This window comes from Ascidiella aspersa, chromosome 9, assembly GCF_963924565.1.
Source record: "Ascidiella aspersa chromosome 9, kaAscAspe10.2, whole genome shotgun sequence".
Taxonomy (NCBI): domain Eukaryota; kingdom Metazoa; phylum Chordata; class Ascidiacea; order Phlebobranchia; family Ascidiidae; genus Ascidiella; species Ascidiella aspersa.
Genome location: NC_139455.1, coordinates 12,694,494 through 12,712,199, shown reverse-complemented (window position 1 = coordinate 12,712,199; position 17,706 = coordinate 12,694,494). Strand labels below are relative to the sequence as shown.

General features: G+C 36.8%; 1 protein-coding gene across 1 annotated transcript in view; it reads right to left on the bottom strand.

The window, feature by feature from the left end:
• Positions 1 to 1,043: 1,043 nt before the first annotated feature.
• The window catches only part of LOC146133042 (outer dynein arm-docking complex subunit 3-like), a 49,877-nt gene continuing 33,214 nt past the window's right edge, over positions 1,044 to 17,706 (bottom strand). Inside the window, exons 9-12 of the mRNA XM_083397633.1 lie at positions 13,767 to 13,963; positions 1,396 to 1,526; positions 1,266 to 1,335; positions 1,044 to 1,150 (exon numbers count right to left, since the gene is read on the bottom strand). Coding sequence (XP_083253759.1) covers positions 1,044 to 1,150; positions 1,266 to 1,335; positions 1,396 to 1,526; positions 13,767 to 13,963 — 505 coding nt within the window. The remainder of the gene's footprint in view (positions 1,151 to 1,265; positions 1,336 to 1,395; positions 1,527 to 13,766; positions 13,964 to 17,706) is intronic.

Here is a 17,706-nt window from a genome sequence, read left to right as displayed (position 1 = left end):
AGACTCAGCAACGTGTTGACTGATATGGCTGTGTTTTTGGTCCCGCTTTCTGATAACACCAGTCATTGTGAGTGATAACCAACTATAGTTAGGTAGGCTACATATGAATAGCTACTTAGAGTCTAAAATGGAAAGAAAAGTTATTAGTTAAGGCAAAAGCAATATTGTCTATTTATTTTTAACGCAGCAGTAGGCTAAAAGTTAACCAGCCAAAAGGTTAAAAATATTAAAACCAAAATTATTTTCTGCATATATACATCAAAAGAGTGACGGGCCATTTGTTTTAGCTGACCTACCCCTATGACACACCCTACTCAGCAGGGCTTCACTTCAAATAACTTTTCTAAATACCGTACGGTTTCGGATTTTAATAAAAGCTAAATCTTTTCTTCTCCCTTGTTACCTGTCATATATTAAATTTGCAATGCTTACTAGTGAAGTTCTGACTTAGGATATACTCTTTCATTCATATATTCCATACACAGATACTGATTCCTGTCAGGTAATACATAGCGGCTCTTCGTGACTATCAATGAAGAAAAGTTTGTCCGACTATTTTAAAAACTACGCCTTTAATCAAAGTAAAGATTGGGCGCTGGTCTAGAATCTACCAAAATGTTTTCAGTTTGTTAAAAAAGTTTTGATACTAAAATTAACCAGGTCTGACTGGCTTACTTTAGGAAAGAGTTAAACTAAATTTAAAATCTATTCGCGGGCCACCTCAGAGGGGTTCGCGGACAGCACGCATATAAAAACTAAAACTAAAAGTAGCAGTTACATAATGATAGTTAAACAGAACTCACGAACAGTTTTTGAGATTGATTTTGCATGAATGTGAACTATTTTTTGATAAACAAAAGAATAATCAAACCATGGTTTAATTGATGCTAAGAGATTTTTTATTGCTAAAGTAAGCTACTGAAATTTTTTTAAGGACACTTCACGATTTTGCGTGTTATCCAGGGACAGGGTCAGTTTTGACGAAGTTGTATTTTGTTGCATGTAACCATTTTCAATGTTAGTTAATGTTTGGTAACCTTCAGTTATTTTCTTCCGGTTCTCGTAGTTGGGGAGTGGCCATGTAATCCCAATTTAATCATTTCACGAGAAACATACTGCTCATTTTTTGAACCATCATAGCTGTCGAATTCTGTGTATAGTTTTTAAAGTTAGGTAAAAGGTGGAAGTCATAAATCATATAATAAAGGCTTATATACACAGTTAAATTAAACAAATAAAATTTATAAAAAAATATTGAAATACACCTTCCGATATTCTTTTTTCCAATTGTCCAGGAATTCTGTTGTTGTTTATATTTAGTATACTACTGAGCTCCTGTATTAACATGTATTTCAATTAGTTTAGGCTTTAGTAAAAAGCACATAATTCAATTACCGCATCTGGGGCTATTATCTCAAACACGTCATGGTCCTTTATAACAGCACTTTGTTTCTCAGCTTGGTCATAAATTTCTTTTACAACGTCCATACACGTGGAAAATATTTCGATGCCATTCGATGAGCCTTCTGAAAATTTAAGTGTAAGTAAATGTGTAAGCAGATGATCTACTACGGGTTAAACTTACCTAAAAAGCGGGTTAAACTTTCCTAAAAAAACGCCAAAAGAGTCAAATCTACTAAAAACACCTAACAAGCCCATGTTTGAAATGCAATAAATGGTCTGGTACATTAAATTTCTCTTTTTTTGGCATTTTTCTCATTTTCGCTTTTTGAGATTTTTTTGGTAAGTTTTCTCTTTTTCTGTTAGTTTAATCTCTGTTTTAACATAACACTCATGAAATTTTTGAATAAAACTAAAAAAGCCAAATTTCATTTAGTTTTTTTAAATAAAATCCAAAGGGGTTCAAAAAATCCTAAATTTACAAATTTGGCTTTAAAAAATCCTAACTGGCAATCCTGGGTTTCGTAGGTGTTCACCAATGCAAAATTACCTTGTGGACAAAGACAACATTGCGAAAATAATATTACAGCGATAGGATGCTACAATGGATTTTGCAAAAATTCCAAGCTACCTAGAAAAAAGTCAGCCTTTAAAACTATAACGTGTATGCTCGTGTGTTACATTTTGAGGTAACCCAATTCGCGTTGGACGTTGTTTTCTTACACATTAGCCTAATATAGATTTTGTGCTTTCTTGATGGAACCCCGTGTGGTGAAGTTTGATGTTTCTATACCTGTTTATAAATTAACCATTAGGGTGTAATTAGCAGTGACGTGAGGTGAGGTTCCTAGATGGTGAGGCACACATTTTTTCGAGTCACGCTTTTCTTTAACAACCACAACACAAACACGGTATAGTACTAATAAAAATAAAAGAACTGCGTATCGAGCACAAATAAATATGCTAGCAAACCGTTTCGAGAAGCAACTGACTGAGTTTTAGCGCAATCTCAATTCAGAGAGCAAAAATAAATTGACTAAAAAGTAGTAAAACTACATTAATATAACAAACGTAATAATGACTACATCGTTTATGACGTAACTGTGTATAACAATTGAAGGTGTGACACGCCTTTGATCGACTGTTGTGGTAGGCTACTGTTCATAAATGCTACAAAACAAATTATTATATATTTCAGCCCTTTGTCCGTTGCCAAAAGCAAGGCCTAGGAGCAAAAAAAGATCACAGCGAAAGAAAATAAGTTCTGCGATCATTACCGATAGCCCATTTCTAAAAAAACATTTTCCCGAACGATTCAGGACAAATGCAACTGCTTCAAGACGATTGTTTGAAAGTGATTCAACATCAGAAAAAGCAACACCGGCTACTGAAGTCATTACCGAAGAGGAAACATTTATTGATGCAGTAAATAACAATGGTCCCACTCAACAATCGGCAATCCCAAAGCCTGGAGACTTTGTCGTTGGAAAGGTGCATTCCTTCGGTGGTAGTGGCAAGCTTTATGTTGGTAAGATCCTAAGTGGCCCTGATGAGGACAATGACTACGATATTAGTTATCTTGAACGATCTAGAAAAATAAAATGTGCATTTATTTTTCCCGAGTTGCATGGCCTCAATATCCAAAGCAGACATAATTAAAGTGTTGCCTCCACCTGAGCCACTTGCTCAAACCAAACGACTACGTGGTGTCTTTAGATTTGCCTCAGATCTGTCGTTAGTGCAGTGAATAAACCTAGCCGTTAGTATACAATTGGACTCTGTTTGATCAGTTTAATTTGACCATTGATTGTGCTAAGAAAATTCCAAATTTCCAAATTGATATTCTGCCATGAATAAATATAATTTCTGCATTTTGTGCATGTTTCGTTGTGTTTGTTATTTCATTCTTGTAAATATATTTTCTTGTGCCACCATGTCTACAACATTAATTGAACAGTTATGCACTTCAGCAATACTCACGCAGTGTTTTTAGATGCAGTCATGCTCTGTTCCATAGGTCCCATGGGGTGTTCCATAGGGCCCATAGGTCCTGTGGCTTGGGACCGATGGAACAAAAAGTTTTAATTAAAAAAAAACTTAAAAGGATATGTTAGATTTCAATTATTTTTTTCATGTAGGTACCCATAGCTGTAAGCTTTCCAAAGAAAATAACCGCGTGTTTTTGAGTTGTAATTTGAAAGATATTACGGAAAAAACAAATCCGTTCCATGGGTCCCGCACCTCCCCTACCTGGTAAATTTTAAAATAGTGAAACTTTGGTTTTCGCAATATCTAGCTAGAGAGTTATGTCCGTGGCCCCCCAATGACAGCTCCGTGGCCCCCCAGGGGGGCCGAGGGTCACGGTTGAGAAACCCTGATTTAGAGCATATAAGGGCCCAACATGCATCCCCAAAAGGCCGGTCTTAAGTTATGAATTTAATGCGTTTAGAAAGGGGGGCTGTTGAAAAAAACCCCAAATTTCGGTTTAAATATCATGTCGAATACATCCATCAAACCTATCTTAAATGTTGCGCCACATATCAGTGGTCAATAAATAGCCGATCTTAAGTGCGGGAAATGGTGCAAAACCCATTTAAGACCACCCTTTATGGGGTCACCATGTCACGTTTAAATATCATTTCGAGTACATTAAAGAACGGGTCAAATGTAGCACAGGTACCTTCTCATAAATGCTGATAGAGGGCGCTATGTTCAATTTTGATTGCATTGTTTTATATGAATCAAACACAAGGAACAGTCAAATAAATATTATGTACGTTCCGATTACTATCTAGTCTACATAATAAAAGAGAAAGTTTGTGAGATGTGTGTGTGTGGCAACATGTTCGCACAGTTATTTTACAATATATTTGTGTTACATCACAATGGAAATGTTACGTCACACTCAATGCGATTTACAACATGGTACAATATTACCAAGATTGTGCTAAAGCATGTATCCCAAGCCCCAGCGTTAGTTAATTTAATATAGGTATATTTAGAAGTTTTTCTGACCCCCGGTTGACAACCACTGTTAGAAACTATGCTAACAAACGTGTGCAACGTTCCAAGTAAAGACTTAAGTTTAACAATGCCAAATTTAGGCAGAGTTCGCGTTTGTTGTCGCAGTACGTAAAATATAGTCCAAGTTTAACGTATCCACGCAAAACTTTTTTTCAAGCGCAATTACCTGCCGGGAAATAAAAAAATAAAATTAAGTATATTTCCTAAGTAAAGTACAATTTTACTGTTTCCAACTAAGACTATTATGTTTAGGAACTTATTGATAATGCCTGTTTAAGCGTAAAATTTAGGTAGAGTTCGCAAATTTACGAAAAAAACTATTTTTATTTTTAAGCCGTTTGTTAGCGATGGTGATTGAGGCCAAAGCCTAATGACTTCTTACAATGTGTTTACCCACGCAATACTTAGCAGAGTTCGCGAAATATTGCGTTTATTGCAGTAGTTAACAGTAAGCATTTTTTTTATTTTCAATGGGGATTTTTCTCACGTTTGACGCAGTTTAGCACCGGGATTACGTATTTGCTTAAACATGACGCTATCAAGCAAGTCTAAGCAATTGCTGCTGCAACCTAAAGTTTTACGTTTGGGAGTTATTCTCAATTGACAAACGTTACAAGTTTTCGTTACTTAAAAGATGTATTGTATGCTTAGCCAAGTGTTGTGCGCTATAGTTAACCGACTTCACATCACATGATTTGAAATTTCTATTTAGTGACACTCAGTTCAAACGTTTAGGCATAAGCAAATTTGTTATGACATTTAAAAAATACGTTGGCATTATTTATGTCATTTACGAAGATCTTTCGAATAACCGGTAAATATTCTATTTAACCTGGGCAACGCCAGGTATTTCGTCTAGTATAGATATAATACATAAAGTTTATCTGAAGTTATCAATAACCGCATGCTAATTGTCACAAATTGCGGTATACCTTTAAAACTACTCAACAATCCCAAACATTGCGCTACTCTGTCACCCGTCATGATTGTGACGTAATATTCCTATTGTGATATCTTATAGTGCGACCAGCTGATCTGTAGTAATCTTTTGTTTTGACGTGAATTTGCGGCAAGGCGTGGCGTAGGATTCTACATAAACTAAGTTAAGGGAAACATTTGCAGTGTTTGCTATACCAGTTTAAGTTTGTCATCACAGAAAAGCAACTTTAGGATATCTGACCTAAAAGTTTGCGACAATTGGGGGCTCGTCCGGGATTTATTCTATTGAACTGTGTTGGCTGTTGTATGGTGTTGAAGTAAGAAAACGAGATGGAAAAGATTGGCAAGCAAATAGGTTTGACTTGAGCCGATTTGGTGAAGTTCATTTACGAACAGCAGGCGTTACAACAAAGAGCCCAACAAAGAGTTGCCGACGCGTAAGGGGCAGAAAAGCAAAGGAAAACCGAGGCGCGAGACAGGGAATACCGTTTGTCGACGACAAGGACGAGTTGGATAGCTATCTGATACGCTTCGAGCGCTTTGCTGTAACCTGCAAGTGACATAAGTTAGAGTGGGCGACTACGCTAAGCGCCCTTCTGCAAGGCCGAGCATTGGTTGTATACTCAAGAATTTAAGACGCTGACGCTGTGGATTATGATCTACTTAAGCAAGCTTTACCGAACCGTTACGATTTAAACGAAGAAGGATATCGCAGTTAGTTTCGCAGTTGAAAACCCGGAAAGGGTGAGAATCCTCAGTTTGCGGTGCGTCTTCAGAATTACCTGCAGAAGTAGGTAAAGCTATCGGGAGCAATTTTCGACTCGGGCGATTTGAGTGAGCTATTCGTCAAAGAGCAATTTCTCAAGTCGTGTCCTAAAGAGTTCGAATTACCGAAAGAAACAGGCACCGAAGTCCTTGGAATCTCTATATCCAGTGTTGCTGGGCAGTTGTCAAAGGTATAATACTTACCACAGACCCACGAGAAGGTGCTTTATATGCGATAAGATAGGGCATCTAGCCAAGGATTGCAATTCGAGCGCAATGCCGCCGAGAATCTCAAACTCGACCGCATACGCACCAAGGAGTGTTGCACAGTCGGATGACGGATATAACTTGCCTCTGTCGAAAGGTTTAGTTGGTGATAAAACGGTGACTGTATTGAGAGACACCGGTTGCACAGGCGTTCTGATTGATAGAAAATTTGTTCGAGATGGCCAAATTATTGACAGGCCGGGCCTCATCAAACTGGCCAAGAGCTCTGTCGTGTCTGCCGAGGTGGCAAAGATAAAGGTCAATACACCATTTTGGACAGGCGAGGTAGAAGCTATATGTCAGTGCTTCTCAACCTTTTTTCATGGCGACCCAAATATTAAGCGTAAGTATATGACAACTAAGCTTTGGCGACCCATTTTTTTCTTGTAAGCAAAATAAAAACTAACTTCTTGTAGGCGAACAAAAAATAGGCATTAGCATAAAGAATTTCGAATTTGAATAGTTATTACAAGACATTGTTTGTATTGCTTCCTTAAGTTTCTTAATTGATAAATTTTGATCAGAACCAATCTCAATTAGTATAAACATGTGAGCTACTGCGGTCGGCTACCCAAACAAATCAAACAGCGACCCAATTTTGGGTCGCGACCCATAAGCACTGCTCTATGTCTACCCGATCTTTTGCATGATCTTTGCATCGGGAACATTCAGGGCGCTAGAGGAGCGGAAGACCTCTCGATCCATTGTGTGAAGAAGCGAATGCTGTCCAAACGCGTTTCCTGAAGAAACAAAAGAAATATAAAGAGAAACCGCTGGTGGCGCCAAAATGTGACGAATGGCCTGTGACGGATAAGGCCGAATCGGAATAGGCACAGAGAGAACACGTCAATTGTTGAACTAAAGGAGCCATCGGACGTTAAGGGGGGACAACTAACCAAATTTGTGGAGGAAGACGGACTGATATACAAGATGTTTCAACACCCGAAACACAGCGTAGGAGAATGGATGAAACCACTTGTTGTGCCAAGTAAGAAAGCGTTATTAAGGTTGCCCAAGATTCCATTATGGCCGGGCATGTGGGTATTAAAAAAACACTCGACAGGATTTGGAGAAACTTCTTTTGGTCTGGCATGCGTGACGACGTAAACAATGGAACAGATTTATAGGTGCTTTGTTGTTTGCATATCGCGAAGTTTTTCAAGAATCAACGGCATTTTCACCCTTTGGAAAAAAGGAAATGTGGACTAACCCAGACACGGATACAGAAGTGAGGTCAAGCTAGCAGTATGTTATCGATCTAATAAAAAGATTGAGACGACTATATCACTGGCGAAAGAAGAGCTCAAGAGAAAAATACAAGAGGTATTATAACAAACAGGCCAAACCACGACGTATGGAAGTCGGCGAACAAGCTCTACTGCTGCTGAACATGCTGCTTCTCCAGTGGCCCATCCATCCACAGTTGCCGAGAAAGAGGACAGTGTGATTATGTTCTGAATGTGAATGAAAAAAATCGTGTTTTCCATGCGAACATGCTTAAAAAGTGTGTCTCTAGATGCCTACCACCTGCAACCAAGATACAGCACTGGTCCACCAGGGTCGTACGGCTGTGAGTAAAGATAACACAACCATGATGACGTCACTATAGTCTATCCAGTTTGGCGAAGAGTTGACGGCGAAACAGAAGGGGGAGACGTTAGCGGCTGCAAATGCTTATGTGGACATTTTTAGCGATTAACTGGGAAATGTTGGTTTTCTCGAACATCGTATACAGCTCACGGATGATCGGCCGGTGCGTTCAAACCCATATACCGTTCCTTACCACATGAGGGACGAATTAAAGCGCGAGCTCGACGAGATTGTGCAACTGGGAATAATACGACAATCCCGCTCAGCATACGCATCGCCTGTGGATGTCGTGAAGAAAAAATATGGTTTCAATCGGATTTGTATCGACTATAATAAGTTGAACAATATATCCCTGTTCGATCCGGAACCGACAGCCGAAGAGGTTTTCCAAAGACGTTCTATCAGCAAATACTTTACTAAACTGGATCTTACGAAACTGGCAGATACCCGTTGGTAAGGAGGACTTTCACAAGACGGCTTTCGTTACGCACTGCGGAACGTACGAATTTTTTTTAAATGTCATTCGGGATGGTTAACTCGGGAGCAACTTTCGTTTAGGCTATGCGCTCTTTATTGAAAGGACTAAGCGACGTTGAATGCTATATTGACGTACAACTTAATTTACAAAGAAATAACATGAATAATATTGACATTAACATTGAAAATTAACGTTTTAAACAGGTTGCCAGTCAAACGAATCTATGTAATGTTCAAATAAAATTAGGTAAAATCATGGCATTTTAATCAGACAGATTTCTTCTTGTATTTGTTAAGATTCGACAACTTCCTTCATTGGCATTTCATTCCTCTTTCTTTACCATGACAATAAAGTTATGTATGTGTAATCGTTCTTGAAACATTTTGTTATCAAAAGAACGACAAAAAACAACCACATTTCAGTTCATGGGGAAATCTGAGTTCATACAAAAATAAACATAGCGCCCTCTATCGGCATTCATGAGAAAGCACCTGTGCTACATTTGACCCGTTCTTAAATGTATTTTGCACCAAAACCTCAACTTAAGACTTACCATTCCTGTTATAGTAGGATATAAATTTACTTTTCATCCAGTTTCATTAATGTACTCGAAATGATATTTAAACGTTACATGGTGACCCCATAAAGGGTGGTCTTAAATGGGTTTGGCACCATTTCCCGCACTTTAGATCGGCTATTTATTGACCACTGATATGTGGCGCAACATTTAAGATAGGTTGGATCGATGTACTCGATATGATATTTAAACCGAAATTTGGGTTGTTTTTTCAACAGCCCCCCTTTCTAAACGCACCAAGTTCATAACTTAAGACCGGCTTTTTGGGGGTTCATGTAGGCCCTTATATGCTCTAAATCAAGGGTCTCAAACACGCGGCCCGAGAACATTTTGTGCGGCCCGTGTAGAAATTATGGATTTCCAAGTATTCAACAATATTTAAGTGCCACATATCTTTTTTTATCAGATTTGAAAGTTAAAATTCACTCTAAAATTGTTTCAAAAAACTGAAACTATACTCACCAAACTTCACTGTCATATCACTTTCAAACGCTACCATTTATGCGGTAAAAGATCTACTATTACGTCACATTGCCTATACAACTCTGTATAGTTGTCACAATAACGCTGGAAAGTGGCGTGCGTCAGTCAGGTGTTAGTGTAATTGGTCATCTCATAATGTATAAATTGATTGTCGAGTTGTAGGTTTTGATTGTTCTAGCCTAGTATTGAAATAAATTTCTATAGCTTAAAAAGCTAAATTACACTTGTCTTTTGCTTCAAAAATGAGAAAAATCACAGACGAAAGAAAAGTTTTTCAAGATAAGTGGGAGTAGTTATATTTTGTCACCGCGGTCAGAAGTACTAGTTATTGCCTTATTTGCCGGCAGAAGATCGCTGTTATAAAGAAGTATAACAAGGGTTTGCACTTCGAAATAATGCACCGCGATAAATAATATGCTTACCAGGGCAAAGTAAAAAAATAAAAAGTTAAACCAGCATTTTGCAAAAAAAGAAGTTTCTTTGCCAATATTAGGCAGTCCACATCTGCAAGCAACTCTAAGATTTGTTTCTGCTGACAATTTGAAGCCCAATATCGAGATTCTTGTCCTTGAAAAACGCTGCCAGTAAAGTAGCCAGAACAAATAACGGTAGCCTAAAATCAGCCTACATGTGTTTATATTTTATTGTGTTCTTATTTATTGTGAATTGCGGCCCTTGGGCATTTTACACGTCCTCATTTGGCCCTCAGAGCAATTTGAGTTTGAAACCCTTGCTCTAAATAGTCAAACCTTTTGTACTCGACATGCTATTTAAATCTCTGCTAGCTCCCGGGTTACTTTGTGTTATGAAGACGCAACAACTAACAATGCCACTGTTTTGACTTCTATAGTTTCGAAAAACAATGTTGCTAACTGTAAGTTTTTGATCGTAAATTGGCTATTTCTGTACTAATTAGTCGGATTAAGTTTTGAATTTAGTAAGTTGTCAATATTACACCTATTTTTTAAACCAATTTGTGATTTAAACTTAAACTAAAATTTAGCTGTGCTTGGTTATATCAAAATCAATCCAGGTTTCCTAACAAGTTGTAACGTACATTTCTGGTGAACATATTTCCTTGCCGCTAATACAACTCCAAAATGCAATTTGATTAGCGATAATATTGGTTTATGTTAAATTGTGAAAACGTAAATGCTCTGGCCATTGGCCCCACAGCTGTATATGCATGGCTGCACGTAAAAAAGATTGCGTTGATCTTGATAAATTTCAAGATGGAGAGGTGTTACCTACCTACAGTATAATACAATGACAATATTGCAAAGAGGTTATAGATTGGCGCAAAGCGCCAAAAAAATTAAATTCTATATGCTTGACGCAGTTATGGAGATCTGTGCCTCCAGGATATGGACAGTTAGACACTTTTTGGTTTATCCCGTTTAATTTTGCAAAATTTATAACTTTAATATGGCACATTTGCTCTGAAATTTGTGTTCATGGGCGATCGAATGCAGTTGTGTTTGAAAAAAAATTTTAAACTCTTTTTTTCTTTTAGCTTGGTTGTCCTGTGTAGACATTTAATTCTACGTGAGATGAAAAAAAAAACATACACAGTATGGATGATGAAAACCGGTAGGCAAAGTATATTTTTTTTTGAGAATGATTTATGTGCGCAAAAGGCAAATTTTACTGCGCAAATTGTCTGTACGGTAGTGGGTGCGCAACTATGCAGTTGCGCACCTTAGAGAATACGCTAGTTCCATCCTCTAGTTTTTTTTTAGCCTGACAAGCTTGCATCATTGATCGACAGATTCGGTTAGTCTGCTATGCCTTCAGGTATACTATACGTAAGTTGTGATTGTTTGTCGAAAAGAGATTTCAGAAGGGCTGGATCATAGTTGTTGAACAGGTATGTGTATATTTGTATAGATATAGAACTATTTTGAATTCCTCTCGCATACTGGTGCACTGACATAATCTAATTAAATACAAACCTGTCGCTGTATACTATAGTGTAGGGTTTCCCAAACTGTGCTCCGCGACGACTGCACAGGTGGTCCGTGGCGATATAACAATAAATCAAAAAGTTACGCATATACGTTGTACAGAAGGGGTCGCAACCTACGGCCCGCGGGCCGGATCCGGCCTGCGAATGTAATTCATCCGACCCGCAGCCTCTTTGACAAACTAGACACGTCCATTTCTCATACTTTTGACTATTTTAACTATGTAAGTGCGAAAAAATTTCGCGCTTTGCCTTAACGATCTTTATACATCAGGTTTGTTTACGTTATGATGCTGTCATTTGAACTAGATTAGAGCTTCTTGCGCTGTGGAAGACTAACTGCCAAGTGCCAAAGTGCGTCGCGTACAAACGTAAAACGTATTCGAAAATATTGGACATACATTTTTAATTTTTATTTTTGAAATGTAATAAAAACTTGCAAGAAATTTAAAAGAAATGCCGGTATACTCCCCAAAAATTGCTATCCAGTATCGTAAATCTTACTTGTTGCGCATTGAATTTATGATGAATTGATGATTTAAGCAGAGGGAAGCAATTCCATCTGTCCCTTTATTGATGTTGTCAGTTTTGTAAATATATAAAATTTGGTTTTATTTAGTTTTTGCTTTGTATAGAGGTCCGCGAAAAAACAGATTTACAAATAGTGGTCCGTTGTCCAAAAAAGTTTGTGAAACCCTGCTATAGTGACTTGCCGCTGTGCCTTTTCCCCTCTTCACCTACGTCAGGGGTGGGCAACCTTTTTAACACAAGGGCCAGTTAGGAAATGTAATGCTTTACAGGAGGGACGCACATCAAATAAACACTAATTCATATTTTCAGCTTTTACAAGAAAACCTAATGAGCTACTAGGCTGCAACTACTGCAGTTTTGTCAGTGCTGTCTACTTGTGGATTCGAAAATAACTTTTCCTACAATTCGAATGACGCCTTTCTCGTACGGATCGGTTGAGTATAATTTAATTAACAGCCTTAATTCAAAACCAGCTGTTAAACATAACATCTCAGTCAATATGCGTGGCAAAAGTCTGTTACACCTTGACAGTACTAGACAATTGTAATTGTTGAAGTAAAACTTTATGAATGAAGATTGTTTTGTAATAGCTGCTTCCCATTCGAGTTCAACTGCATTAGTGTAGTGGTGCAGCCTATGGGTTGCATCGCACAACAAATAGGAAACTGATAGAAAAAGTCCCAACATGGTGTACAGTGTACACTCATAGCCATATTTAGGGAAAAATAGCAGTAAGAAGGTGAAGGGCCACACGTTTCCCACCCCTGACCTACGTAATAATATTCGTGCCTTCTTCTTAATCCTTCGTATGCCTTGTGTCCATTTTGGTAACTCAGACGAGATATTTTTATTGATTAATCGGGACGCCGGTACAAAGCCCGGTAAATTCGGACTGTCCCGGTTAAAACAGGACGTATGATAAGCCCAATTATAAAGGCAGTGAAGGCACAAGGCGGACGGGAACGAGTTTCAACTATAGAACCCACCCAGGCAACGTTTGACCTACATTGATCGCGTTTTTTTAAATGTGAAACCCATTAAATCATTAATGTATTTATGACCAATATTTAATGTAGACTCTATTGTGAAGTCTGAATGGTTATTTTAATTTTAATTACACTAATTTAAATAAAATCGTTGACGTCCCAGCGATGTTAGGTATTGTAATATCAAGTTGCAAAATTAATGGGTTGTGCTTGTAGGATTTAGCTTCAACAGAAAGCTACGCTCAACACATTTTTTTCGGGCGTTTCAATAACGTCATTAATTCGTTTTATCGTTTTGGTTCAAAAGACTCTTTTGTTACACTTAGTATATTTTTAATATGATACAAATCTAAAGCTTTCAAAAGCATTATATATTAAAGGGCGATATGGAAGACGTCTATATGACATCTTAAATATGTTATTTTTCCGGCGACAATTCTAAAGTTTCTGGAACATTTCGTGTAATGAATCAACAAAAAACCTTTTGTTGCAATTAGTTTGAATTTAATGCTTATGGTGGCCCCTCTTTTACTTCCCAACAATTTGAGCCTCCCCTGTTCACGTTTTGGTAACGTTAGTTATAAGAGGTGCACTACTAAAATTTAGAATTACCTGACAAATAACGAAAACATTATTCTTTTGTTAACCAGAAATCTGCTTCGCTTACTCCCTCAGAGAGTCCGTTTAAAAAAATATTTGTCTAGGAAGTGAAATATTTGCCGAACGTCATTTTATAAAAAATTGCTCAAAAATGTGTCTTACCTTTTTCTTCATTTGTTAAAGGTATGGCAAGATGAAGGTTAATCGTTGCTCTGATCAAATGACTCAGAAGTGCTTCGCAGCAGGTGATCATGTCATCAGCTAAACCTTTTTTGGCATTTTTTGTTTGCTTTAAGTGATTAAGCTTGTTTTCCATTGTTTGCAAATTTCTGGTGGCTTTATAAATTTTGGCTTCGATCCTACGAAATTAAAATTGGTTGTATCAAACTATTTAAAAAAAAAGGAAGTTCTTGAATTTTGAGAAATGTGTGGATGATACAATCTTACAAAAACTTAGCTTAAGCACCAAAGCTTAGTTGAGTACGAAACTCTGCGCGAAAAAAAGAAAGCGCGAACTTTCGTACTCGAGGTGATAGCACACCTATATCGTTCAAATGTATTAATTAAATAAAACACATAATACTGATTAATTAAAATTCGGTTTAATTACAGACATGCGGCCGTGGACATGTTTATGAAAATACAACTGTTGGCGGTCGTACGTTGATACAAACTTGTTTTTACATAATTCAACCATTGGATTTTTGAAAGTGATATAAAATAAGCCAAGGATTTTTATGTTATAGGCCAGGCAGACATCAGTCTCCAATTGCTGGTCATCAGATTAGCTAAGAGAATTCTGAGCAGGGGCGGATCCAGGGGCCACCGAAAAAAATTGTTCGCCAACTTTTACTATGTAAATTGGTTTATGGTCTGTCTTTATTGTATTTTAGTCCATTATAAGTGAATCTATTCAAACCAAACGTGGGGTGTATATGACAGCATGTAAAAATTGTAATATAATGCCAGTATTTTAATAATGTGCGATTAGTTTTGCGTGTTTAAGCCCATTTCAGTCGCATCATGCTTTCGCACGAGTTCGTTAGGCCAGTGCTTCCTAAACTTTTTTTAGTTTTGTTCACCCCTAGCACCTATCTTCAGATTTCATTCACCCTTGTCTCATAACAAATAAAAAAACTTAGAATTGATTTTGTTTTTGGAAACTCTCGCCTGTTCATTGAACAGGTTGAACACCCGGAATATCCGCCTTGTTCGCAAGCTATCATCCATTTCTGACGGTTTACCCTTATTCACCCCTTTTGGTTGGTTCACCCCTGCAAAAAATTTATTCACCCTAAAAAAAAAAAAAACCCGATGCACTTTTTATAATCCACAAAACACCTTGACTTTGCGACAAAATATTTCATTTGGGTCTAAAATCGACAAAAATATTATGTTTGGGTAACTGGCATCAATTCAAGGAAGAACTGTGGCCTCTACAAACAAGCAATTTCGTTAAGTTAAAATAAAGTTAAAACTTGATAAAAATAAAGTTAAAATTTTTTTTAGGTTAAAATAGAAATAGCCCTATTATGACTTAAATTTTAAAGTCATCTCTAAGAAATATTCTATTTGCGGCCGTGAGAAAAATAAAGCCTAAAGTAAAAAAATTCTAACGTCACCAGAAAAAAGTTTGGTGAAGAATTTTTTTTAATTTTTTTTAGGCCTATGAAAGCAATTTATTCAATTATAACTGGTAGCTTATTAAATAAGATAATGATCACAATAATTATTGTAACAGTTTAATATATAATCATTTAAAAACTATCGACACCTTATATATATATATATATAATCTATAATAACACGAAATAATAGTGTGGATTTTCTGCAATCGGAAAATTAAAAAAAAACTTTTATGTGATGCTTGCACGTTGTATTGGGTTGTCGGTCATAATCATACTATTATAGACTGCAGGTGTGGCCAACTTTACGATCGACTAAAATGCTTTTTTAAGACACCCGATAGACCACCTACTACTATAACTAGACTAATTGTGCTGCTTGAATTTAGCATGACTTGTGGTCTGTTTTTCGTTCTATTCCTATTAATGTTGGTTGAACACAATGGTATTTATAAAACTATTTAAAGATGTTGTCTTTTTTTTGTGCGCTTCGTGTGACACAAGTCTAACATTTCTTCAGTCTTTAAGTTTGCCGTCAATATCCTCACGGAAATCATTAATTCTTCTATCAATTGTTTGATATGATAGACAGGTTTCTTTCACTGAATTAACCTTTTCAGGACAATGGTCATTAAAAGCAATAGAAATGCACTCTTTAATTATTTTCCATCAACAAGTGGTTTTCCCTTCTTAACTAATGTCTCCGCTATGAGGCCGAGGGTCACGGTTGAGAACCCCTGCTCTCGATGGAAATGGTGAGCAGTGTTTTAATGCATAAGACGTGAGTGACCGTTTAACAAGTAGACAAATTACATTTGGATAAAGCGATTTTACGTCAACCGCTACAATAAATAATCGCTGGGTGGCTATTTATTTTGCAATTTTTTTACGAGTTTAGTTCTTCTAAGTGCTTTACAATACTCACTTATGTCCGTCATGCGAAACGCTCGGCTTACTGGTTGAAGTAAGTGTTTAAGAAATGCTGTAAACCTTGACGTAGTGGCGTTTCCAGCGACCTGTAGCAGTCGGACAGGTATGTACGCATTGTAGAAGGTATTTTTCTGCTCTTGGTGAATAAAGTGGTTTTGGTACGTTTTACAACCTTTATGGTTTTGCTTGGATCTTACGATATGGAAAAAAGACAACAACTACAAATGTCGGTGAAGGCTTAGATCCCGATATTAACAAAAATAAAATAATTATAGTATTATTAGTTCATCAGTTACTGAAGATATGGAAAGGATCGCCAATAGTTCCTTCATTGATAACATTAAACACAAAGAATATTACAGGTTGCAATCAAAAATAACATTTGTAAAGCGATGCCTGAAAGCAAACATCCTCCTTCCTTCAAATCACCATAAAGGAATAGATCGCGACGTTTTACACGTGCAACAACAACGCAAGTTGAAGAAAGACTTGGCAATTTTGATATATAAACTGCAAATGACAATGATTTCGCATCGTCCTGACGTCACACAGTGGGACAAAATGGTAAAGAAAAAAAGATAAAAAAACACTTTATAAGTAAATACAAGCATTTATTTTTAAAGCAAGAAACTCACCTAAACACTTTATGTAAGGAAGGAGAAAACTCTAAAAGAAGCAAAAGTAAAAAAAGACAAAAACCGATATATGACTAGAACAAGATTTAGAAAGAAAAACACACAACTGCAAAAAGCAAATCGAATGATTGTGAACAAATAAAAAATATGCCTAACAGAAAACGATAAATTACTGTTACTCAACGGACTAAATTGTATCCAACTTCAAAATGGACAGAATAGTTGAAAATGCTGAATGGTTTAGTGCAAGGGTGTCCAACACAGAACACGCGTGCCAAATGTGACACGCGACCAACAAAAATGGCACACAAACCCTCCCCCCCAAATGCTAAATTCATTATTCAGCCAATTGTCTAAAAAAAATTGTTGTACAATCAATTACCATTGTTTTATCGCGGCAATCACGATAACTCAAAATTACTTCTGCTATTATAAAATTATACTTTATTGGAGGCTAGCATTCACATAATTATATAGCTTGGTGCGAAGAAGCAAAAGTCAACTTACCGACGGGCACTTAGATGCAGTAATGCACATTTCTACCACACAGCCTAAGCTTAATTTATCTTTAGAATTTGGCTAAAAACGAACGTTTGCAAAGAAGCAGTCAATTATTTTGAATTGTTTGCTTGATTAAATAAACAAATGTTTTTCATGTAAATAAACGTTATTATTTTTATTATAAAAGCGCTTTTGGGATTAAAATGAATTATAGTTACGAAACTTTGGCACGGAAGAAGTAATAAGATAAAAAATGGAACGTCGGCATGTTTGAATTGAACACCCCTGGTTTAGTGCAATTGGACACATTCGACAAGTAGAATGGAGGTATATATTTAAAGATAAAGAAATTGACCAATCCACTCCCAATAAAACTACGGATTCTAAAGTCATCACGACCATATAAAGATG